This window comes from Bufo bufo, chromosome 2 (assembly GCF_905171765.1).
Source record: "Bufo bufo chromosome 2, aBufBuf1.1, whole genome shotgun sequence".
Lineage (NCBI taxonomy): Eukaryota > Metazoa > Chordata > Amphibia > Anura > Bufonidae > Bufo > Bufo bufo.
The window spans coordinates 145,907,254-145,933,184 of NC_053390.1; the positions used below are offsets into that span (position 1 = coordinate 145,907,254).

Here is a 25,931-nt window from a genome sequence, read left to right on the forward strand (position 1 = left end):
CTGGAACAGGCCACTGTCACACATTTAGGCCCAGGCACCCAGGCAGAGGAGAGAGGTCCCGTAACAGAGAATCTGGCCTTATGTCAGCGCAGAATCTGTCTTCATGTCATAGCAGAGAATCAGGCTTCACGTCACCCACCACTGGAACAGGCCACTGTCACACATTTAGGCCCAGGCACCCAGGCAGAGGAGAGAGGTCCCGTAACAGAGAATCTGGCCTTATGTCAGCGCAGAATCTGTCTTCATGTCATAGCAGAGAATCAGGCTTCACGTCACCCACCACTGGAACAGGCCACTGTCACACATTTAGGCCCCGGCACCCAGACAGAGGAGAGGTTCATTCAACTTTGGGTTGCCCCGCAATATAATGGTAAAATGAAATTAAAAATAGTATTGAATGAGGAAGTGCCCTGGAGTAGAATAATATATTGTTAAGGGGAGGTAGTTAATATCTAATCTGCACAAGGGATGGACAGGTCCTGTGGGATCCATGCCTGGTTCATTTTTATGAACGTCAGCTTGTCCACATTGGCTGTAGACAGGCGGCTGCGTTTGTCTGTAATGACGCCCCCTGCCGTGCTGAATACACGTTCAGACAAAACGCTGGCCGCCGGGCAGGCCAGCACCTCCAAGGCATAAAAGGCTAGCTCTGGCCACGTGGACAATTTGGAGACCCAGAAGTTGAATTGGGCCGATCCATCAGTCAGTACGTGGAGGGGTGTGCACAGGTACTGTTCCACCATGTTAGTGAAATGTTGCCTCCTGCTAACACGTTCCGTATCAGGTGGTGGTGCAGTTAGCTGTGGCGTGGTGACAAAACTTTTCCACATCTCTGCCATGCTAACCCTGCCCTCAGAGAAGCTGGCCGTGACACAGCTGCGTTGGCGACCTCTTGCTCCTCCTCTGCCTTCGCCTTGGGCTTCCACTGGTTCCCCTGTGACATTTGGGAATGCTCTCAGTAGCGCGTCTACCAACGTGCGCTTGTACTCGCGCATCTTCCTATCACGCTCCAGTGTAGGAAGTAAGGTGGGCACATTGTCTTTGTACCGGGGATCCAGCAGGGTGGCAACCCAGTATTCCGCACACGTTAAAAAATGTGGGCAACTCTGCTGTCGTTGCGCAGGCACTGCAGCATGTAGTCGCTCATGTGTGCCAGGCTGCCCAGAGGTAAGGACAAGCTGTCCTCTGTGGGAGGCGTATCGTCATCGTCCTGTGTTTCCCCCCAGCCACGCACCAGTGATGGGCCCGAGCTGCTTTGGGTGCCACCCCGCTGTGAACATGCTTCATCCTCATCCTCCTCCACCTCCTCCTCATCCTCGTCCTCCTCGTCCTCCAGTAGTGGGCCCTGTCTGGCCACATTTGTACCTGGCCTCTGGTGTTGCAAAAAACCTCCCTCTGAGTCACTTTGAAGAGACTGGCCTGAAAGTGCTAAAAATGACCCCTCTTCCTCCTCTTCCTCCTGGGCCACCTCCTCTTCCATCATCGCCCTAAGTGTTTTCTCAAGGAGACATAGAAGTGGTATTGTAACGCTGATAACGGCGTCATCGCCACTGGCCATGTTGGTGGAGTACTCGAAACAGCGCAACAGGGCACACAGGTCTCGCATGGAGGCCCAGTCATTGGTGGTGAAGTGTGTCTGATCCGCAGTGCGACTGACCCGTGCGTGCTGCAGCTGAAACTCCACTATGGCCTGCTGCTGCTCGCACAGTCTGTCCAGCATATGCAAGGTGGAGTTCCACCTGGTGGGTATGTCGCATATGAGGCGGTGAGCGGGAAGGCCGAAGTTACGCTGTAGCGCAGACAGGCAAGCAGCGGCAGGGTGTGAACGCCGGAAGCGCGAACAGACGGCCCGCACTTTATGCAGCAGCTCTGACATGTCGGGGTAGTTGCGAATGAACTTCTGCACCACCAAATTCAGCACATGCGCCAGGCAAGGGATGTGCGTCAAACCGGCTAGTCCCAGAGCTGCAACGAGATTTCGCCCATTATCGCACACCACCAGGCCGGGCTTGAGGCTCACCGGCAGCAACCACTCGTCGGTCTGTTGTTCTGTACCCCGCCACAACTCCTGTGCGGTGTGGGGCCTGTCCCCCAAACATATGAGTTTCAGAATGGCCTGCTGACGTTTACCCCGTGCTGTGCTGAAGTTGGTGGTGAAGGTGTGTGGCTGACTGGATGAGCAGGTGGAAGAAGAGGAGGAGGAAGCTGAGTAGGAGGAGGAGGAGACAGGAGGCAAAGAATGTTGCCCTGCGATCCTTGGCGGCGGAAGGACGTGCGCCAAACAGCTCTCCGCCTGGGGCCCAGCCGCCACTACATTTACCCAGTGTGCAGTTAGGGAGATATAGCGTCCCTGGCCGTGCTTACTGGTCCACGTATCTGTGGTTAGGTGGACCTTGCCACAGATGGCGTTGCGCAGTGCACACTTGATTTTATCGGACACTTGTTTGTGCAGGGAAGGCACGGCTCTCTTGGAGAAGTAGTGGCGGCTGGGAACAACATACTGTGGGACAGCAAGTGACATGAGCTGTTTGAAGCTGTGTGTGTCCACCAGCCTAAATGACAGCATTTCATAGGCCAGTAGTTTAGAAATGCTGGCATTCAGGGCCAGGGATCGAGGGTGGCTAGGTGGGAATTTACGCTTTCTCTCAAATGTTTGTGAGATGGAGAGCTGAACGCTGCCGTGTGACATGGTTGAGATGCTTGGTGACGCAGGTGGTGGTGTTGGTGGTACATCCCATGTTTGCTGGGCGGCAGGTGCCAACGTTCCTCCAGAGGCGGAGGAAGAGGCCGAGGCGGCGGCAGCAGCAGAAGAGGCCGAGGCAGCAGCAGCAGAAGAGGTAGCAGGGGGAGCCTGAGTGACTTCTTTGTTTTTAAGGTGTTTACTCCACTGCAGTTCATGCTTTGCATGCAGGTGCCTGGTCATGCAGGTTGTGCTAAGGTTCAGAACGTTAATGCCTCGCTTCAGGCTCTGATGGCACAGCATGCAAACCACTCGGGTCTTGTCGTCAGCACATTGTTTGAAGAAGTGCCATGCCAGGGAACTCCTTGAAGCTGCCTTTGGGGTGCTCGGTCCCAGATGGCGGCGGTCAGTAGCAGGCGGAGTCTCTTGGCGGCGGGTGTTCTGATTTTGCCCACTGCTCCCTCTTTTGCTACGCTGTTGGCTCGGTCTCACCACTGCCTCTTCCTCCGAACTGTGAAAGTCAGTGGCACGACCTTCATTCCATGTGGGGTCTAGGACCTCATCGTCCCCTGCATCGTCTTCCACCCAGTCTTGATCCCTGACCTCCTGTTCAGTCTGCACACTGCAGAAAGACGCAGCAGTTGGCACCTGTGTTTCGTCATCATCAGAGACGTGCTGAGGTGGTATTCCCATGTCCTCATCATCAGGAAAAATAAGTGGTTGTGCGTTAGTGCATTCTATCTCTTCCACCCCTGGGGAAGGGCTAGGTGGATGCCCTTGGGAAACCCTGGCAGCAGAGTCTTCAAACAGCATAAGAGACTGCTGCATAACTTGAGGCTCAGACAGTTTCCCTGATATGCATGGGGGTGATGTGACAGACCGATGGGCTTGGTTTTCATGCGCCATCTGTGCGCTTTCTGCAGAAGACTGGGTGGGAGATAATGTGAACGTGCTGGATCCACTGTCGGCCACCCAATTGACTAATGCCTGCACCTGCTCAGGCCTTACCATCCTTAGAACGGCATTGGGCCCCACCAAATATCGCTGTAAATTCTGCTGGCTACTGGGACCTGAGGTAGTTGGTTCACTAGGACGTGTGGCTGTGGCAGAACGGCCACGTCCTCTCCCAGCACCAGAGGGTCCACTAACACCACCACGACCATGTCCACGTCCGCGTCCCTTATTAGATGTTTTCCTCATTGTTCCCGTTCACCACAATTTTGAGAATGGCAAATTTGGGAATGGTTTTTCAACCCAGAAAAAAAAGTGTGCTTTTACGGTCACTACAAATAACTTGACCAGCTAAAACAGTACAGATTTGGTTAAATAGAGATGTGAGGCCTGTTTTTTTTTGCGCTGTGTGACAGGTATAGGTTTAATCACAGAATCAGACTTCTATCAGCACGCTAGTGTGTGTCTTAGGTTTTTCTGAATGACACTATCACTAGCTTCAATGTAAGATATTCTTTTTGGGATAGATTTCAAGTAGGCCTCAAATACCAGAAACTAGTTATTTTGAGAATGGCAAATTTGGGAATGGTTTTTCAACCCAGAAAAAAAAGTGTGCTTTTACGGTCACTACAAATAACTTGACCAGCTAAAACAGTACAGATTTGGTTAAATAGAGATGTTAGGCCTGTTTTTTTTTGCGCTGTGTGACAGGTATAGGTTTAATCACAGAATCAGACTTCTATCAGCACGCTAGTGTGTGTCTTAGGTTTTTCTGAATGACACTATCACTAGCTTCAATGTAAGATATTCTTTTTGGGATAGATTTCAAGTAGGCCTCAAATACCAGAAACTAGTTATTTTGAGAATGGCAAATTTGGGAATGTTTTTTCAACCCAGAAAAAAAAGTGTGCTTTTACGGTCACTACAAATAACTTGACCAGCTAAAACAGTACAGATTTGGTTAAATAGAGATGTGAGGCCTGTTTTTTTTTGCGCTGTGTGACAGGTATAGGTTTAATCACAGAATCAGATTTCTATCAGCACGCTAGCGTGTGTCTTAGGTTTTTCTGAATGACACTATCACTAGCTTCAATGTAAGATATTCTTTTTGGGATAGATTTCAAGTAGGCCTCAAATACCAGAAACTAGTTATTTTGAGAATGGCAAATTTGGGAATGGTTTTTCAACCCAGAAAAAAAAGTGTGCTTTTACGGTCACTACAAATAACTTGACCAGCTAAAACAGTACAGATTTGGTTGAATAGAAATGTCAGGTCTATTTTTTAGGCGCTGGGTGACAGGCTCAACTTGCCCCTGATGTAATATATGGCCAAAAAATAACCACACTGTTGATGGTTAAATGCACTTGGGTGACACAGGCTCAGCCTGCACCAGATGTAGTATATGGCCAAAAAATAATCAGACTGTCGATGGTTAAATGCACTTCGGTGACACAGGCTCAGCCTGCAGCTGATGTAGTATATGGCCAAAAAAAACCAGACTGTTGATGGTTAAATGCACTTCGGTGACACAGGCTCAGCCTGCAGCTGATGTAGGATATAGCACAAAATAACCACACTATCGATGGTTAAATACACTTGGTGATAGCTTGTGCTGGCGCACCACAAGTCACAAAATGGTCGCCGATCACCCCCAAAAAAAAGTGATCTAAAAACGCTCTGGGCAGCCTCAAAAAAGTGAGCAAGTCAATAATAGCACTTCAATGATCCACAGCTGCAGATCGATCACAGAATGAAGTCTTTTGGAGGAGTTAATCTGCCTAATCTCGCCCTAACGTCGCAGCTGCAACCTCTCCCTATACTGATCATAGCAGAGTGACGTGCGGCGCTACGTGACTCCAGCTTAAATAGAGGCTGGGTCACATGCTGCACTGGCCAATCACAGCCATGCCAATAGTAGGCATGGCTGTGATGGCCTCTTGGGGCAAGTAGTATGACGCTTGTTGATTGGCTGCTTTGCAGCCTTTCAAAAAGCGCCAAGAAAGCGCCGAACACCGAACCCGAACCCGGACTTTTACGAAAATGTTCGGGTTCGGGTCCGTGTCACGGACACCCCAAAATTCGGTACGAACCCGAACTATACAGTTCGGGTTCGCTCATCCCTAGTCACTGCATTTAAAAGGAGTCTGTCACCAGGAAATTCACTGGTAAACCGGACACAAAGATTTGTATAGCTAGCTCATCTGAATGTAATGATACTTTTCACTTAGTGATCTGTTATGGGGAAAAGATACTTGTAATTCATATGCAAATAAGAAGTTAAGTGCACTGTGGGTGGGCCCAAGCCAGTCTGTGCACTCTTGATCCTCCTGCTTCTTCAGAGAAACATAGAAACATAGAATGTGTTGGCAGATAAGAACCATTTGGCCCATCTAGTCTGCCCAATACACTGAATACTATGAATAGCCCCTGGCCCTATCTTATATGAAGGATGGCCTTATGCCTATCCCATGCATGCTTAAACTCCTTCACTGTATTTGCAGCTACCACTTCTGCAGGAAGGCTATTTCATGCATCCACTACTCTCTCAGTAAAGTAATACTTCCTGATATTACGTTTAAACCTTTGCCCATCTAATTTAAAACTATGTCCTCTTGTAGCAGTTTTTCTTCTTTTAAATATTCTCTCCTCTTTTACCTTGTTGATTCCCTTTATGTATTTAAAAGTTTCTATCATATCCCCTCTGTCTCGTCTTTCTACCAAGCTATACATGTTAAGGTCCTTTAATCTTTCCTGGTATGTTTTATCCTGCAATCTATGTACTAGTTAAGTAGCTCTTCTCTGTACTCTCTCCAAAGTATCAATATCCTTCTGGAGATATGGTCTCCAGTACTGAGCACAATACTCCAAATGAGGTCTCACTAGTGCTCTGTAGAGCGGCATGAGCACCTCCCTCTTTCTACTGGTAATGCCTCTCCCTATACACCCAAGCATTCTGCTAGCATTTCCTGCTGCTCTATGACATTGTCTGCCTACCTTTAAGTCTTCTGAAATAATGACCCCTAAATCCCTTTCCTCAGATACTGAGGTCAGGACTGTATCACTGATTTTATATTCTGCTCTTGGGTTTTTACGCCCCAGGTGCATTATCTTGCACTTATCAACATTACATTTTAGTTGCCAGATTTTTGACCATTCCTCTAGTTTTCCTAAATCAGTTTCCATTTGGTGTATCCCTCCAGGAACATCAACCCTGTTACAAATCTTTGTGTCATCAGCAAAAAGACACACCTTACCATCAAGGCCTTCTAAAATTTCGCTGATAAAGATATTAAACAATATGGGTCCCAGAACAGATCCCTGAGGTACCCCACTGGTAACAAGACCATGGTCTGAATATATTCCATTGACTACAACCCTCTTTTGTCTGTCCCTACTTCTTGATTAACAAGGTCCGTTTCCTGAATAGTCATCTTGCCTGACCCTGTTAAGCAAGAAAGAGAGGGAGAGAAAGACATCATAAAGGGTAGTCCCCCACTTAACCCCTTAGTGACCAGTTTGTTTTGGGCCGTAGTGACCAAGCAATTATTTTCTCATTTGTTTTTTCACTTTTTTCATCACTGCATTCCAAAAGCTATAACTTTTTTATTTTTCCGTTGATGTAGCTGTATGAGGGATTTGTTTTTTGTGGGACGTATTGTAGTTTTTAATGGCACCGTTTTGAGGTACACATAACTTACTGATTAACTTGTATTAACTCTTTTTAGGGGATGGGAAAAAAACAAATACTGCCACAGAATTTTTTTTATATAAATTTTGGGGCTTTCATTTTTCGGCATAAATAATATAACTTTATTCTATGGGTCAGTACGATTATAACGATACCAATTCAATTTTTTTTTTAAGGTTTACTAATTTTGCACAATAATGATTTAAAAAAAATAAAAAAAATGTTTTTTTGCATTGCCACCTCCCAAGACCCATAACTTATTTATTTTTCTTTCTAAAGAGCTATGTGAGGGCTTAAGTTTTGCGGGACAACTTGTAGGTTTTCTTGTTACCATTTTGGGGTACATTACGCTTTTTGATAGCTTTTTATTCACCTTTCTTAGTGGCAAATAAGCAAAAAAAATTAAGATTTTGAATATATATATTTTTTAACAACATTCACTGTGCTGGATAAATTACCAGTGTGGGTCATTATGGACTTGGTGATACCAAATACTGTATGTGGAGGGAATTTTAATTTATTTTATTTTTTTCCACAAGGGGAGTTCATTGCACCAGTAGGCATGTGCCTCGAGCACCATGAAGTTGGGGGGTGGCACTCTACTGTGCGGCAGCAAAAGTCCTCCTCTTGAATTCAACTGTATCAATCTACATTTCATGCGAAGAAATTGGTACTCCGTTATCTTATTCACAGGTTCTGATGCCTGAGAGAGGGAGCCCCCTGCATCTAAACTGCTTAGATGTCGAGGTTGCTATCGACTGCGATATCTAAGGGGTTAATTGGTGCTTCTGGCGATCCAGGCTGTTAGAGCAGAAGCCTGGCTCTCATGCGAGAGCTGAGTTCCTGCTCATCATGTATAGGAAACCAATGCGGGGCTTAGACTAGGCCACAGTAAAAAAGAGGTGGCCTAGCCCAATGCATTTTGCAGCGTCCCACTTATGTGTGTATAAGTGGTCACCTTAAATTTCTGTGTATGTGTTTAATGTATTGTAAATCCTAAGTTCAGGCTGGCATTGTCATTGCATTTATTCAACCCTAGGTTGTGCCACATACTATATATAACTTGGGGTTTGCTGACTCAGTGTGGAGGAAGTGTTGAAGCAGAAGGGAGTAATGTAGGAAGTAGAGAGGAGAAAAAAAGTGTATGGAGGAGCAGAGCAGGCTCAGTCCAAGATGTAGCTGCCTTTTCACCCTCTGGGCCCTGATCAAGCCTGGAGAGGACTGACCAAGTAGCACAGCAGCCCAGCACAGACCAGTGAGTTTATGTATGAATATAGAGAAAGACTAGTGAAGATCAGAGCTAAAATTAGCTAATGGACTTCATAAGCACCAGTGACCGGGAGAGACTTAAAAGTACCTGGACACAGCCAGATGATTAAAAGGCGCCTAATTATCCTTTTTCACTACATGCCTTCTGGGACATAGTGAACCTGAATACTTCAGGAGAGCATCCTGCATAAAATAATGTAGCAGAGAGTTTGCCTGTCATTTGATTGCTCAATATAAAGTAAGGAAACCATTATATTCCGTACCTGAGTGCTAGAGATTGGACTAAAAGTACAGGCAAGACAAAAGTTCTCTAAAGTAACAGCATTAGGAAAACTCCTCAACTGATAATTGCCAGACCTGTTGTAAGGATTACAGCTAAACTAATTTCTGAATCCTCCTTTATGCCATAAAAGTGCACTGTATTGATGAACTGTACCAACGGTCCTGAGATATTTGATTTAAGTAAATGTTCAACTGTTTTATTACCACTGACTCCTTATCTCTTCCATCACCAACATTTGCACCTTACGGTGCTGGCGTCACGAACAACACAGGGGCCCAGCCACCAAAGCACCCTAAGCATAACCACTATCATCAAGGGCACCTCAACCAACATCTGGCTGGTGTTCCCTGCAACAGAGAATGCCTCGGAGGAATAGGTGCTGACCTCCCTTCCACTGCATGCTGGCCCAGGGAGCTGCAGAAAAGTGAGTACGACTACTACCCCCATTCCGCACACCACCGTAACAATCACTGAACCCTGTAGCCCGGACGTCACAATCTTAGTGACCACTGTAAAAAGGCGTATTGGCAGTCATTAGCGGTTAATACCCTCCTCTGCGAGCCAGAACAGACAGTTTCTCTCTACAAGTGGCTCATGTTCGGGCAGACACAAGACTTCCTGACTATTCATCTAAATGGCTGCCGTTTAATGCTACATACATTTCCCATATAGAGGCTACTGTAGAGGAGATGCCTGGCTGCGAAGTCAGCAGTTTCCCGGGGGTGCCAAAAGCATAACCCAGGACTACATTTTGAAAGGGGTTGCCTCTGGTAGGACAACCACTTTTACATATAATTCCCTAATAAGGTATTTTGTAAACTACTCAGCCCTTTTAATTGTGTTATTTGTAGTGTGCATTTATCTCGCTCTATATTTACAATGTCTAAACCCCCCACATGGTGATAAATAATATAAAACACAAACTACAAAGTATAATACACATCCCCCCACCTCTGAGAGGGAATCTGAGAATGCATGTTTGATACAGCAGAACTGTTTTGACAGTTTCACAGGATACAGTGAAAATAGTTTTGCCATAAACTGTCCTAAGGCGCAGTGTCGGTGTGCTTGGACGGTGAATAATTTTTTCCATCATCTGCTTCAGTAAGATCCAGCTAAATGTTTAGGTTTATTTACTGCTAGTGCCAGGAACCATCTTTTCACAATGATTTGTGCTCTTAATGTATCTGCTTTGTAAACGTATTTCATATACTATTCCCTTAGGGGTTTTCTGTTATAACCTTGTTTGTATATTGAAAGAGAGCAACGTATAAAATAGATCCAAATTTTACCATCCAGCCAACAAGAAGTATAGCCTAACTATTTTCAGATGTCCCATAGTGGTGAATGGAGGGGGGGCCGGGCATGCCATGTTTTCTTTCCAATGACTTTGGGGCCTCATTTTTGAAATAGGAGAGGGTTCTAGAGGTAAGCCATACACCTATTAGACATTTATGGTGCATTCCAGAGATAGGCCATAAATGTTCCACATAGAAAAAATTGCAGACAACATCCCTCTCTGCTCCCTGGAACTGCCACCATAGTAGGTTTCCTTGATGCCAGTTTCCTCCAGCTTCTAGCGCTAGTCACCTGATCCTTGACTGAGAAACAAGGTTCCTAAGTGTTGGGTGTAGTTATCACTTGATTTATTTGGACTGACACAGGCAAATATTTTATTACTATATGATTGATGCCTGCCTTGACCTATATCGATTTACACCTACTGAATAAAGTCATTCTGCCCTGACCTTGGGTTTGTACAGCTACGCTTCTGCCATACAATTCTGTACCTTACAAACCATGTTGGGATGGAACCTGGAGATTCCCTGATTCTCCTAATTGTACCCTTTTAACAAATATCTGGATAATCCCCTCTAGATTAAAGGGGTTGTCCAACCTTTACTAAATATTGTCCTGTCTTCAGCATAGGCCATCACTAGCTGATCTGCAGAGGTCCGACAGCCCGCACCACCAGCGACTGGCTGTAGCTCCACTGCCAGAAGACGACACCAGAACTACAGAGCTCGATCAACCTTGTAGTAGAGTGAGTTTGTAACTACAGCTCTGCATGCATCCATTGACTTCAAGATTGATGGAGTTGTGTAGTTCCAGTGCCAACTTCTGGCAACAGAGCTACTCCTAAACAACTGATTGGCCAAAGTGTAGACTGTCTGACCCCGCTTATCAGTTGGTGATGGCCTATCCTTAGTAAAGGCTGGACAATCCCTTTAACTTCAGAGTAATTTGGCAAATGTGGCTTAAGTTGGTGAAATATGGTGTAGTCCTGGACCCATTAGACAGCTGACCCTACAGTCAGTCAACAATAGGGCTCTGCATGGGCCAGATAGCAAGAGTCTTACTCTTTAATTATTGGAATCACTCACTGGCACACACAAAAGTGTTGGAAAGTAATGGAGCGTATATTCTCTTCACTTTTATGAGATCATTATGGCAGTACACTAGGAATCCCAGTTTAGAAAGATGTGTCACTGCCCGTTAGTGTCACTGAGGCATCGGCCAGGTTCTTTTTCTGCTTGATACAACTCATATCATGTATTATCAAGTAGAATTGTATATACACTAATATTGCACAGAGTACTTTCTCCAGCTCTGCATTTAATCACACACTCAACAGTTTACTTGCCGTTGGCAGCATTATTGAGAACAAGAATTGGCATCGGAGATGATGCAAAAATCACAGCTGTTTCTCAGTAAATCCGTAGGATTTCAGAATAAAAAGCAAATACATGCTGGGTAAGTGTTTATGGGTTAAACGCATGGACTGGCTAATGTGTCAGATATTTCTTACCTGACGGGAGCACTTTGTGTCTCTCAGGGCTTTAAGACTTCCGTTCCAGTGCAGGAGCTGAAAGACTATCATGAGTTCCTGTAATATAGGAGGTAATACCAGGAATAAGATTATTACACTACATTTACTTATTGTTTACTGAACATATACATTATACATAGCTAGTATATATTGTTTATTAGGAGTCATGACAATGTGATATCTTGAAAATTAATTCTTATTAACTGTAATTGTTGGAATAAAACCCAATGAATATTATTTATACAACACAGTCGAAAGGAATATTTCCATATTGTTTTATCTGTTCACTCATAGACAGTATTTATGTATAATACCAACATATTCTGCAGTGATCTACAGTCTCCTTCCTCAATGGGGCTCACAATATAATTTCCATATCTCAGACACACACTAGAGACAATTTCATAGAAAACAATTAATCCTATCAGCATGTTTTTGTGGTATGGGAAGGAACTAGTGGAGGTCCATGCCTACAAGGGGAGAAGATAGAAACTTCTGCAGATGTTGTCTTTAGTCACATTCGAATCCAGGACATCACCAAGCCACTGCTACATCTTCGTAATAATACACGTCTACATCTTCGCCTCTGCTACACGTCTACAAAATTGTTGGTACCCTTCCATTAAAGAAAGAAAAACCCACAATGGTCCCTGAAATAATTTGAAACTGACAAAAGTAATAATAAATAACATTTTACTGAAAATTTAGACATTGCCTTTAAAATTTTGGTTAAACAGAATAATAAAAAAATAAATAAAACATAATAATAATAAAACTGTCCTGGACAAAAATGATGGTACCCCTAGAAAAGATTGAAAATAATTTTACCACGGGGACATGTTAAACTATTAAAGCAATGTCTGATTTCCGCAGCTTTTCAGTAAATTTGTATTTATTATTACTTTTGTCAGTTTCAAATGATTTCAGTGACCATTGTGGGTTTTTCTTTCTTTAACGGGAGGGTACCAATAATTTTGTCCACATGTGTACTACACCTCTCAGTGGTCAAATGTTAATGTCGCTTTCATGAAAGCCTGTTTATGAATGACAACAAGAGAATTCAAGTGTGTTATGGCACAGACCCTCCTCAATTTTAATGAGGTGACAATGAAGGTATAGTTTTCAACATTAAGTCACCAATTGCTGGATTTTCCCTACTTCCAGACAACAGATATACATGTTCGTCAGATGTCTGGTCTCTGAAGATGACTCCCATTGAGGAGCTGAGCAGTAGCCATGTCTGGCAGGTGTGCTTGCTGTTTTACACAGCATACAACTGCACTGTGGAGACAACTCTGATCATGGACATTTACGCCCTCAGATGCTCTGGTCAACTATGGCATGGTATCTTAGAAATAATTTATAGGGACTGAGCTGGATTTGATGTCAGCTCACAGCTCACCCCCAATGAGATTGCAGTAGCCACTCACTTGCTATGACAGCCTGAGTCCTTCTGAAGAGTCCCAGGCCTGCCATAGTTAGCCTCAGGCAGAGTTTAAAGGGGTTGTCCAACCATATATATTGATGACCTATCGTCAGGATAGGTCATCAATATCAGATCGTGGGGTTCAGACACTTGGGACCCCGTCAATCAGCTGTTTGAAGAGGAGGTGGCGCTCCATTCAAATGCTGCTTTCTCTTCATTACCCTGCACCTTACCTCAGAAGTGCAGTGCAATGACAAGTACTCACTCCGTTCACTTGAATGGAGCAAGTACTTGTATTTACACTACGCCGCCACTCCACAGGAGACAACGCATAGTATAATGACCAGGAAGCAGCGGTAGCATGGAGCGCTGCCTCCTCATCAAACAGCTGATTGGCAGGCGTGACGATAGGTCGTACCTTATGATAGGTCATCAATATATATGGCAGGACAAACCATTTAATAATAACTTCTCAACCATAGCCTGCAATAGTATATTTGTCTCTTCGCAAGGTCAGAGGCCAGTTGAGATGGCTCAGTCAGTTACTGAACACTTGATAGTGATCTCTATCCTCTGAGTTGCCACTTGGCATTTTTTTACTTATTGGCACCAGACTGGTTACCAGATAAATAATTTAGGGGTGCACTTTTTTTTTACATGGGCACAGATGAGGCGGCACTGGGGCACTATTTCACTTCTAATGAAAGCTCTGTTGCTGGGACTGATTTTGACGGCACTCTCTATAACGTGTTTAGCTTAAAATCCTGAAAATGTTTTAAAAAGGTTGTCCCACCATATGAACTTTTTCTAGCAGTCGTCTATCTCTGGTGGTCCCACAGAGATGATTGGAGTGGCAGTGGGCATGGGGGACCACTGCTTTACTCCAGCACCTCGTTAAGGAAAATGTACTTATGGTCACACAACCCTTTTTAGGGGCATTCTGCCTGTTGTTTTGGGGCTCCCACTGGAGACTCTGTTGCTGACTCTGGAAGGTATGCAGCATTTGTCATTTTGGAGGCAGAGTGAGATTATGGTTGACCTATGATGATGACATTATAATGTGAGCATTGTAGGTGAGCCCCTATATGGCATCATAAAAACAGAAGTTATTGCGGGGCAGATTTATCATTACGATATGCCAGATTTATCATTACGATATGCCACATTTGTGGAGTTTCAAACTTTTCAATGACATGTGCGCAAAAGTATTTGCACAAGTGGCATTTTTCCGCTGGCTTTGTCACCTTCCCAGAAAGGGGGCGGGCCGGCGGCATAGAAGCCTGCATAGAATAACACTGAAAGCTAGCTTCTTCTTTATGCTGTGCTAGGAAAAAACACATAGGGGAGATTTTTTATCATAGTGCCGCGGCGCCGTGCACCTGGCTATGATACCCAGGTGTGCTGCCGGATGCTGCGCCGGATTTATGATAAATCTCCCCATATGCGTTTTTTCCATCATAGCAAAAAGATGATTAATAAACAATGCAGACAAAATGAGTTAAATGACCAATTCAGCCATGCTACATCTTGATAATACAACAGATTGCTTCGACATCCACTCATTATTTATATCCATTATAAGTCAGACTAATTCTATTGTCCAAAAAATGCTTTCATTCCCGATAATTTTACTTCTTTATAAATGACACAAAGGTAAATGAAATGTTCTCAAATGGATAATATAATAAAAGAAATATGAAATGCCAATGTGCGTCTGACCTCCAAAAAAATGCTGTTTCTTTATTTCATTATAAACTCACTGAAGCCTCAAGACTCCGGTTCTGAAACCTACCACAGCCTTTCCTGAAAGCAATACTCTTCCTTGGCCGGATCGGCGAATTTCTGTGTGATGAGATGCTGCTCTGTTATTCTTTATATTGTAATTGTGTTTTCTTTAAGATTGTCAGCGCTAGTGCCAGCGGGAGGATTTGAATGACTAGAATACTGCATTGGCTTGTTGCAGCCATTTTAGTACATAGTGATATAGCCAGGGTCCGCGTGCATCTGCCCTTAAACAGCACGAATTACAGGTCGTGCTGGCTATAAAATGCCATCTTGTCACCAGTACACAGTCCTGAAACATATTACAAACGCCGAGCAGATCATAAACTCTGCTATGTCTGATGTGTTCAGTAACCAGGCTTCGCTCGTGGTTTAAAGAACATAAAATGCGTTATTGGAGTCGTGGGTGGCCTGCAAACAGGGAAGGAAGTGACACATTTATAGCTGAGCGCACAAACACGTTACAAAATGATTTTTTTATTGCTAACCCTAAAATGGTGAGGTCTTATCTGCCGGGCAAGCAGATTACAGGCTTAGTTAACTCATACTGAACTGTGGACCTGGATTTTCTTTGATACAGTACATGGGTGGAAATGCAGTGACCCGGTGGATCACTGCTAAAGGGTTAATACCATGATTTATTGCCAAGATACAATGGCCTCAGGATTCAATATTTTCAGCATAAAATGGTCTTTTCTGACCCATCACAAGTTGAAAACAGACTCAACATACAATGCCTCAGACTCAGATCCAACCTAGTTAGCATCTATCCCTGACTGTTATATTTAAGGACTTGTTTTATCTATCTTAGTTATTCGCTTATTTTTCTTAAATTTAAATTTCTCTTATCTTGGATGACATTTTGGGGCTTTGGAACTGATTACTCAATTTACAATGGTTTCAACATACAATGGTCGTCCTGGAACCAATTGCTATTGCAACTTGAGGGACCACTGTATTTTTAGTGGTACAAATGTCTAATGTAACTTTTCTATGCTTTATGTATTCCTAAAGTCTATGTATAATCAGGAAACAGTTAAACTGGTGGTTAGGTGCTGGGAGACCGGCTGGTCCTGCCCACTGGTTAGTAGAGAGTCTGCAAGTGAACAGACAAGACAGAAGACCTGTTTGCTTTGAGTTGCTGCAAGGTAGACCTAAAGAGAGTTTTTCTCTAGGAAAACACCATTCCTAAGAGTGTAAGGCTGCCAGAAAAAGCAGTAGGATACTATTTGTGGCTCCGCCATGCTGTCACGGTCAGACATCTTTATCTTATATTTCTACCTTAAAGTTTGAGGAAGAGTTAAAGTAAAGAAATAGCTTGGTTAGTGAATAAGCTTGATGTACTTTTGCTAAGAAAATAGAGGTCCTTATGTGTTCTGTTTTATGATTAGAACTAGCTAGTTATGAGATCATGGAGTTTTAGTGACACATTTATGTAATCCATAGGTTCTTCTAGATACTGAACTTGATTATTGGACATTTGTCAGCTTCTTTTGTTTATGGCAAACAAACACATTCAAGGATAATGAGATAAGAGGACAATGGATCAAAGGTTAAAAATGCATTAGATATTCATTCTCATGCAGTGGCGTAACTAGAGTTCTATGGGCCCCAGGTCAAATTTTGGCTTGGGGCCCCACAGCCCCATTACCCCACCCCCCTTTTACCTTTTTGCCCCCTCTCTCAAGGTATACATTTCATTTTTTGCCCCCCTCTTTCAATGTGTATATTTCATTTTTGCCCCCTTTGTCCATTTATACATTTCATTTTTTTGCCCCCCCCCCCATCTCACTGTATATATTTCGTCCCACCACTGAACGATTGCTGGGGTTCTCCGGGCTTTTAATATGATGACCTATCCTCAGGATAGGTCATCAATATCAGATCGGCAGGGGTCCATCTCCCAACACCCCCACTGATCACCTGTATGTTGTGAGTGTGCTCGCAGTGTGCAAGTGCCGTCGCCCTTCTCTCTTCCTGCTCGCCATAGACATAGCAGCAGCAAGCAGGAACAGAGATGGCCCTCACATCATACAGCTGATTAGAGGGGGTTCCGGGTGTCAGAATGCCGGCAATCTGATATTGATGACCTATCCTGAAGATAGGTCATCAATATTAAAAGCCTGAGAGAACCTCTTTAAGCCACTGTGCAGTAAAAGTATGTCACTGTAAGTAGCTAGTTAAGCCACAAGGCACTGTGATAGTGCGGCCTCAGGAGCTGTGCCCGCGCCATACTTGCAGGTGCCAGCTGTATAAGGCCTCATGCACACGACCGTTTTTTTTTGCGGTCTGCAAAAACGGGTTCCGTTTTTCCGTGATCCGTGGCCGTTTTTTTGTCCGTGGGTCTTCCTTGATTTTTGGAGGGTCCACGGACATGAAAAAAAGTCGTTTTGGTGTCCGCCTGGCCGTGCGGAGCCAAACGGATCCGTCCTGAATTACAATGCAAGTCAATGGGGACGGATCCATTTGAGGTTGACACAATATGGTGCAATTTCAAACGGATCCGTCCCCCATTGACTTTCAATGTAAAGTCAGGAGTTAATATACCATAGGATCAGAGTTTTCTCCAATCCGATGGTATATTTTAACTTGAAGCGTCCCCATCACCATGGGAACGCCTCTATGTTAGAATATACCATCGGATTTGAGTTACATCGTGAAACTCAGATCCGACAGTATATTCTAACACAGAGGCGTTCCCATAGTGATGGGGACGCTTCTAGTTAGAATATACTACTAACTGTGTACATGACTGCCCCCTGCTGCCTGGCAGCACCCAATCTTTTACAGGGGGCTGTGATCAGCACAATTAACCCTTCAGGTGCTGCACCTGAAGGGGTTAATTGTGCGTATCATAGCCCCCTGTAAGAGATCAGGGGCTGCCAGGCAGCAGGGGGCAGACCCCCCTCCCTCCCCAGTTTGAATACCATTGGTGGCTAGTGTGCGGCCCCCCCCTGGCCCCCCCTCTATTGTAATATCATTGGTGGCCAGTGTGTGGCCCCCCCTCCCTCCCTCTATTTTAATATCATTGGTGGCCAGTGTGCGCCCCCCCGGCCCCCCCTCCCTCTATTGTAATATCATTGGTGGCCAGTGTGCGGCCCCCCCGGCCCCCCCTCTATTGTAATATCATTGGTGGCCACTGTGCGGCCTCCGTCGGCCCCCCTCCCCCCCTCTATTGTAATTTCATTGGTGGCCAGTGTGCGGCCTCCCCTCTCCCCCCCCCCGCCCGATCATTGGTGGCAGCGGAGATTCCAATCGGAGTCCCAGTTTAATCGCTCTGGGGCTCCGATCGGTAACCATAGCAACCAGGACGCTACTGCAGGCCTGGTTGCCATGGTTACTTAGCAATATTACATTAGAAGCATCATACTTACCTGCTGGCTGCTGCGCTGTCTGTGTCCGGCCGGGAGCTCCTCCTACTGGTAAGTGACAGATCATTAAGCAATGCGCCGCACAGACCTGTCACTTACCAGTAGGAGGAGCTCCCGGCCGGACACAGACAGCGCAGCAGCCAGCAGGTAAGTATGATACTTCTAATATTGTAATATTGGTAAGTAACCATGGCAACCAGGCCTGCAGTAGCGTCCTGGTTGCCATGGTTACCGATCGGAGCCCCAGAGCGATTAAACTGGGACTCCGATCGGAATCTCCGCTGCCACCAATGATCGGGGGGGGGGAGGGGAGGCCGCACACTGGCTACGAATCTACCAATGATATTACAATAGGGGGGGCGGGGGGGCGCACACTGGCCACCAATGATATTACAATAGAGGGAGGGGGGGGCCAGGGGAGGCCACACACTGGCCACCAATGATATTACAATAGGGGGAGGGGGGGTGGCCGGGGGAGGCCGCACACTGGCCACCAATGATATTACAATGGGGGGGGCGGGGGGGCCGCACACTGGCCACCAATGATATTACAATAGGGGGGGCGCACACTGGCCACCAATGATATTACAATAGGGGGGCGGGGGGGGCGCACACTGGCCACCAATGATATTACAATAGGGGGGGGGCGGGGGGGGGGGCGCACACTGGCCACCAATGATATTCAAACTGGGGAGGGAGGGGGGTCTGCCCCTGATCTCTTATAGGGGGCTATGATATGCACAGTTAACCCCTCAGGTGCAGCACCTGAGGGGTTAATTGTGCGGATCACAGCCCCCTGTAAGAGATCGGGTGCTGCCAGGCAGCAGGGGGCAGTCATGTGCACAGTTCGTAGTATATTCTAACTAGAAGCGTCCCCATCACTATGGGAACGCCTCTGTGTTAGAATATACTGTCGGATATGAGTTTTCACAAAGTGAAAACTTATCTCTGAAAAAGCTTTTATGCAGACGGATCTTCGGATCCGTCTGAATGAAAGTAACCTACGGCCACGGATTACGGACGCGGATGCCAATCTTGTGTGCATCCGTGTTCTTTCACGGGCCCATTGACTTGAATGGGTCCGTGAACCGTTGTCCGTCAAAAAAATAGGACAGGTCATATTTTTTTGACGGACAGGAAACACGGATCACGGATGCGGCTGCAAAACGGTGCATTTTCCGATTTTTCCACGGACCCATTGAAAGTCAATGGGTCCGCGAAAAAAAACGCAAAACGGCACAACGGCCACGGATGCACACAACGGTCGTGTGCATGAGGCCTAAATTACACTGGTGCATTACTTGCACTGTTAACTCCAATCCCAGCAGTTTAATCCATTAGTTGCTGGTGTCAATGCTGACTGAGTCATCCCATTGTTTGGCAGGGCCGAAAAGGCAATATGCCACTTTTACTGTAACACAGGAATACAGTAGTAAAAAAAGAAATAAATTCAAAATTTTTAAATATAGTGTTTAGAAAAAAAATTAAAAATTGCCTTTTTTGCTGCAAACACATTTACTTACATACATTTACAAAAAATGTAAAAACTATACATAACTTATTGCTGCATCCGTAAAGACCCACTGAATAAAATAATCACGCTTTTATGAAAAATTAAAAAAATGGGCAAATTCTTTTTTTTATTCATTCCATTTCCCAAAAAGGACAAAATGTTAAATGTACCATTGAAAAGCACCAAGGAAAACTACAACACAGTCTACAAAAAAGAAGCCCTCATAGGCCCCTTGCAGACGAGCGTGTCCGGATTATGTCCAGATGCATTGCGGACGCGTTCAGTGAAAACTGCACGATTTCGCAAACAAAGCCATTCAGTTTTGTTCACAATCGCGTTCAGTTTTTATCGCGCGGGTGCAATGCGATTTACTGCGTTTTGCACGCACGTGATAAAAGACTGAATGTTTACAAACAACATCTCTTAGAAACCATCCGTGAAAATCGAATTGCATCCACACTTGCTTGCGAATGCGATTTTCACACAGCCCTATTCACTTTAATGCAAAAGTGATGCGTGAAAACCACCGCTCATGTACACAGACCCATTTAAATGAATGGGTCCTTAATCCGTGCCTGCGCAATGCGTTCGCATTACGCATTGCACCCGCGCGGAATTATCGCGCGTGTGAAAGATGCCATACAGTTCCATCTATAGAAAGATAAAAATATTCTGGGTATTTGAACACAACATCACAAAAAAAAATATTTTCAAGAAAAAAAAAGTTATAAAATGATATCAATTTGGTACTGGCATAATTGTACTGACACAGAATATACTATTATGTCACTTATCAGACTGTGGAGAAAAAGATATGGATCACACATCCACATGTCATTTCTAAACTTAGTATGTTTTGATCAAAGTGCATAGGCCCACACACTACATAAAGGTGGCCTCTATTGAGTGGGTCCCTATTCTAAATTGGCACAGCACCACATAGCAGTCCCTGCTGCTGCAACACAGAACCTGCGGGTGGTGAGACCCAGAAGCCCAACAACACCCTTGCTGGCCAGAACGCTGGGCCCCACCAGCCCACAGGATCACAGCTGCAACAGCCACCACCTGCAGGTGCTATTTTGTGGGGGCGGTGGTCACCATGTGATCAAAACGTATAGTAGGTGTTTATAAATGACGCTGAGAAGCGATAGATCAATGTATGGCATGTATGTCATTTATACCGGCCAATTAATGCTGTAAAAACAAAACCCCAAAACAATGGCAGAATCACTGTGTATTTTCATACCGCCGACCCTCATGTTGATATCAAAAAGTAACAATGTATCCCACAAAAAATAAACCCCCATATGTCTATGTCGATGGACAAAAAAGTTATGGTTTTTGAAAAGCACAGATGAAAAAATAAAAAAATAAATGGTCTTGCCCTTAACGGGTTTGTTCACCTTCAGGGAGCCTTTCTGCCTGACCCCCTTCGCCCCCACACATCAGACCTGCAGAGAGAAGCATACTTACCTGCTATTGACCGCTGGGTTCCAGCTCCTTCGGTCCTGTGCCACCGCTGCCTTGCTCTGGTCTCCACATATAAATGTCTGTTTGACAAGGGTGACGTGGTCGTTGCAGCTAATGACTGGCTGCAGTGGTGATGTGTCCCCCAGGTGTCATGTCGCTGGGTCACATCATGCATGGGGGGACACGTCATCACTGAGACCAGTCATTGGCAGCTGCGGCCACGTGAACTGCGTCAAAAAGAATGTTGACATGTGGAGGTCGAAACGAGGCAGTGGTGGCAGGGGACCGAAGGAGCTGGAACTCAGAGGTGGGTGGGGAGGGGGGCAGGTAAGTATGCTTCTGGAGGATTGGGGAGGGGTTGGCAGAAAGGCCCCTGAAGGTGAACAACCCTTTTAAGTACTAAACTAGGCTTCCTTCTTAATGGGTTGAAAACATAAAGCATAGTCTTCCCACCACTTTTCCACCACATATAAGAAGGCTACATGACAATATCTAAATGATTGAAGACCTGAGTAACAGAAACACATTTGCCAACAGGATTCCGAATTTATAACTTTGTTTTTTTCCAAAAGCAGTGGGAAACCTGGCCACAGCTTGTATAAGGCATTGCAAGTCAGACTCATTAAGGTTTTCTAAACCTGTGCAACCCCTTTAAGTAATGAAATATAATCTAAGTAACAAGGCTTTTTGTAACTTTTTCGATGTAATGTTTTTTCAATGCAACCTTTACAGCCAAGTCTGTGTAGTATTTGCCATTAATGTGGTCATCTAAAAAAATATTCCGTAATTTCACTTCCAATGGAATAGGAAAAAAATTCCATGGGGTAATGATCGAACAAAATCAAATTTAATTAACCGTTTTGATTGACATAAACCTGGTGCAGCAAATCTGTCTGATTTCCTAGGGAAATAGAAGTGGGCAAATACTGTAACCGTACCCCCTGCTGTGTTTCATTTCAGCCTTCCCCAAAGAGCCGTATTCAGGGTCTATTTTTTGGCCACTCACTGTTCTCACCTATTAATGTTTGGAGGTGAGGAAAGAACTAATTTCCTGCTGGAAAAAATATGGTAGGTTCATATACCTTAGAGGACATTTTATATTTCTTTGTAGGGAGGTATGTTTTATTCATGGGTATCTGATCTCCTAGCATAAATTTACTTGCATTAACAAGCTCTATCGGGACACACTCATCACACACTAAATAATCAGCATCTAAGCATTGAAAATGTTTATTTAATCTGCTCTGATAATTGGCCAGTGCATGTTTGGATCCGACTTTCCTGCCATTTACAATCATCTGGTGCCTCAGCTTTCTGCTGGCACCATCGACGTCTCTTTTATGTGGTGTATGGGGAAATGTTTAGTATTGGGATGGAGAGCACAGCAAAATGCATGCGTTGAATTAAATTTGCTGTACAAACTGCACAACAATTCTTTTGCCTTCTTATATTTCCCAAATGTACAGCAAATTTCAGACATTGTTGGCAGCTCCTTATTTGATGTCTTGAGTTTCATGGCCGGATTGTAACACTTTGACGGAAAAAAATAAAAATTGCCCATGTGTTACTACTGCATCGATAAGTTCTCCTTAATTCTCCATAAAATGAAGAAAAAAAATTCTAGATTTTTGAAGGTTTTCTATAACATAGCAAAAAAAAAAAGAAAAAGGGTTCACGTTTCTGTACGGTCCCAATCAGATGGGCATATTGTTTAATAGGTTTTATTGCAGATACAGTGGATATAAAAAGTCTACACACCCCTGTTAAAATGTCAGGTTTCTGTGATGTAAAAGATAAATCATTTCAGAACTTTTTCCACCTTGAATGTGACCTATAAACTGTACAACTCAGTTGAAAAACAAACTGAAATCTTTTAGGTGGAGGGAAGAAAACAAAAAAAATCTAAAATAATGTGGTTGCATAAGTGTGCACACCTTCTTATAACTGGGGATGTAGCTGTGTTCAGAATTAAGCAATCACATTCAAAATCATGTTAACTCCTTAAGGACACAGCCTTATTTCACCTTAAGGACCAGGCCATTTTTTGAAAATCTGACCAGTGTCACTTTAAGTGGTGATAACTTTCAAACGCTTTGACTTATCTAGGCCATTCTGAGAAAAATCATGTTTTAGTGTTTCCATAGTCTGAGAGCCCTAATTTTTTCAGTTTTTGGGCGATTACCTTGGGTAGGATATGATTTTTGCGGGATGAGATGACGGTTTTATTGGCACTATTTTGGGGTGCGTGTGACTTTTTGATCGTGACTTTTTGTGATGTAAGGTGACCAAAAAATGGTTTATTTAGCACAGTTTTTATTTTAAATTTTTTACGGTGTTCATCTGAGGGGTTAGGTCATGTGATATTTTTATAGAGCCGGTTGATACGGACGCGGCGATACCTAATATGTATACTGTTTTTTATTTATGTAAGTTTTACACAATAACAGCTTTTTTAAAACAAAAAAAAATGATGTTTTAGTGTCTCCATATTCTGAGCCATAGTTTTTTTTTATTTTTTGGGTGATTGCCTCAGGTAGGGGCTCATTTTTTGCGGGATGAGGTGACGGTTAGATTGGTACTATTTTGGTGGGCAAACGCCTTTTTAATCGCTTGCTGTTGTACTTTTTGTGATGTAAGGTGACAAAAAAATGGTTTATTTAGCACATTTTTTTTTTTTTTTTTTTTTTACGGTGTTCATCTGAGGGGTTAGGTCATGTAATATGTTTATAGAGCCGGTTGATACGGACGCGGCGATACCTAATATGTATACTTTTTTTCCCCCCTATTTTTTACCAATTTTTTTTAACTTTATTTGGGGAAAATGACGTTTTTGTTTATTTTTACTTGAAACTTTTAATTTTTTGGGGGGAAAACTTTATTTTTTCAAAAAAAAATTCACTTAATTTTTTGTCCCACTTTGGGACTTGAACTTTTGGGGGTCTAATCCTTTACAATGCATTCCAATACTTCTCTATTGGAATGCATTGGCTGTATGAGTAATACTGTGTGTATTACTCATACAGCTTCCGGCCTGTGAGATCCAGGGGACTGGATCTCACAGGCACGTCACAGGAAGGCAGCGCGATGCCTTCCTTAGACATCGCGCTGCCTTCCATGCCATCGGGTCCCCCCTACAGCCGCATGGGGACCCGATGGCACCGCCCGCCACAATAGGTAAAAGCCGCAAACCGCAGGTCTGAATTGACCTGCGGTTTGCGGCGATCGCCGACATGGGGGGGTCACGGACGTCCCCCGGGCATTTAGCCGAGGTACCTGCTCAATGATTTGAGCAGGCACCGGTTTCCGATCACCCCGCCCGCCGCGCGGCGGTGATCAGAAATACACAGGGCATACAGGTACGCCCTGTGTCCTTAAGTACCAGGACATAAGGGCGTACTTGTACGCCCTGTGTCCTGAAGAGGTTAAATAGGAGTCAGCATACACCTGCCATCATTTAAAGTGCCTCTGATTAACCCCAAATAAAGTTCTGCTGCTCTAGTTGGTCTTTCCTGAAATATTCTTAGTCGCATCCCACAGCAAAAGCCATGGTCCACAGAGAGCTTCTAAAGCATCAGAGGGATCTCATTGTTAAAAGGTATCAGTCAGGAGAAGGGTACAAAAGAATTTCCAAGGCATTAGATATACCATGGAACACACTGAAGATGGTCATCATGAAGTGGAGAAAATATGGCACAACAGTGACATTACCAAGAACTGGACGTCCCTCCAAAATTAATTAAGATTAATTGGTAGCCTCCCAGAAGAACTGGTCTGGGAGGCTACCAAGAGGCCTACAGCAACATTAAAGGAGCTGCAGGAATATCTGGCAAGTACTGGCTGTGTTGTACATGTGACAACAATCTCCCGTATTCTTCATATGTCTGGGCTATGGGGTAAGACGAAAGCCTTTTCTTATGAGGAAAAACATCCAAGCCAGGCTACATTTTGCAAAAACACATCTGAAGTCTCCCAAAAGCATGTGGGAAAAGGTGTTATGGTCTGATGAAACGAAGGTTAAACTTTTTGGCCATAATTCCAAAAGATATGTTTGGCCCAAAAACAACACTACACATCACCAAAAGAACACCATACCCACAGTGAAGCATGGTGGTGGCTGTTTTTCTTCAGCTGGAACTGGGGCCTTAGTTAAGCTAGAGGGAATTTTATGAACAGTTCCAAATACCAGTCAATATTGGCACAAAACCTACTGGCTTCTGCTAGAAAGTTGAACATGAAGAGGAACGTCATCTTTCAGCATGACAACGACCCAAAGCATACATCCAAATCAACAAAGGAATGGCTTCACCAGAAGAAGATTAAAGCTTTGGAATGGCCCAGCCAGAGCCCAGACCTGAATCCGATTGGAAATCTGTGATCTGATCTGAAGAGGGCTGTGCACAGGAGATGCCCTCGCAATCTGACAGATTTGGAGTGTTTTTGCAAAGAGGGGGCGAATCTTGCCAAGTCAAAATGTGCCATACTAATAGACTCATACCCAAAAAGACTGAGTGTTCTAATAAAATCAAAAGGTGCTTCAACAAAGTATTAGTTTAAGGGTATGCACACTTATGCAACCATATTATTTTATTCTTATATTTTTTCTTACCTCTACCTAAAAGATTTCAGTTTGTTTTTCGATTGAGTTGTACAGTTTATAGGTCACATTA

The 25,931-nt window shown here is 44.2% G+C and overlaps 1 protein-coding gene and 1 long non-coding RNA gene across 2 annotated transcripts in view; one reads left to right on the plus strand and one right to left on the minus strand.

The window, feature by feature from the left end:
• Positions 1 to 1,515, plus strand: part of LOC120992537 — a 29,213-nt gene extending 27,698 nt beyond the window's left edge. The window contains exon 4 of the long non-coding RNA XR_005776993.1: positions 1,505 to 1,515. This is a non-coding gene — a long non-coding RNA (uncharacterized LOC120992537). The remainder of the gene's footprint in view (positions 1 to 1,504) is intronic.
• The window catches only part of LIX1 (limb and CNS expressed 1), a 194,390-nt gene that overhangs the window by 25,233 nt on the left and 143,226 nt on the right, over positions 1 to 25,931 (minus strand). The window contains exon 5 of the mRNA XM_040421573.1: positions 11,682 to 11,759. Coding sequence (XP_040277507.1) covers positions 11,682 to 11,759 — 78 coding nt within the window. The remainder of the gene's footprint in view (positions 1 to 11,681; positions 11,760 to 25,931) is intronic.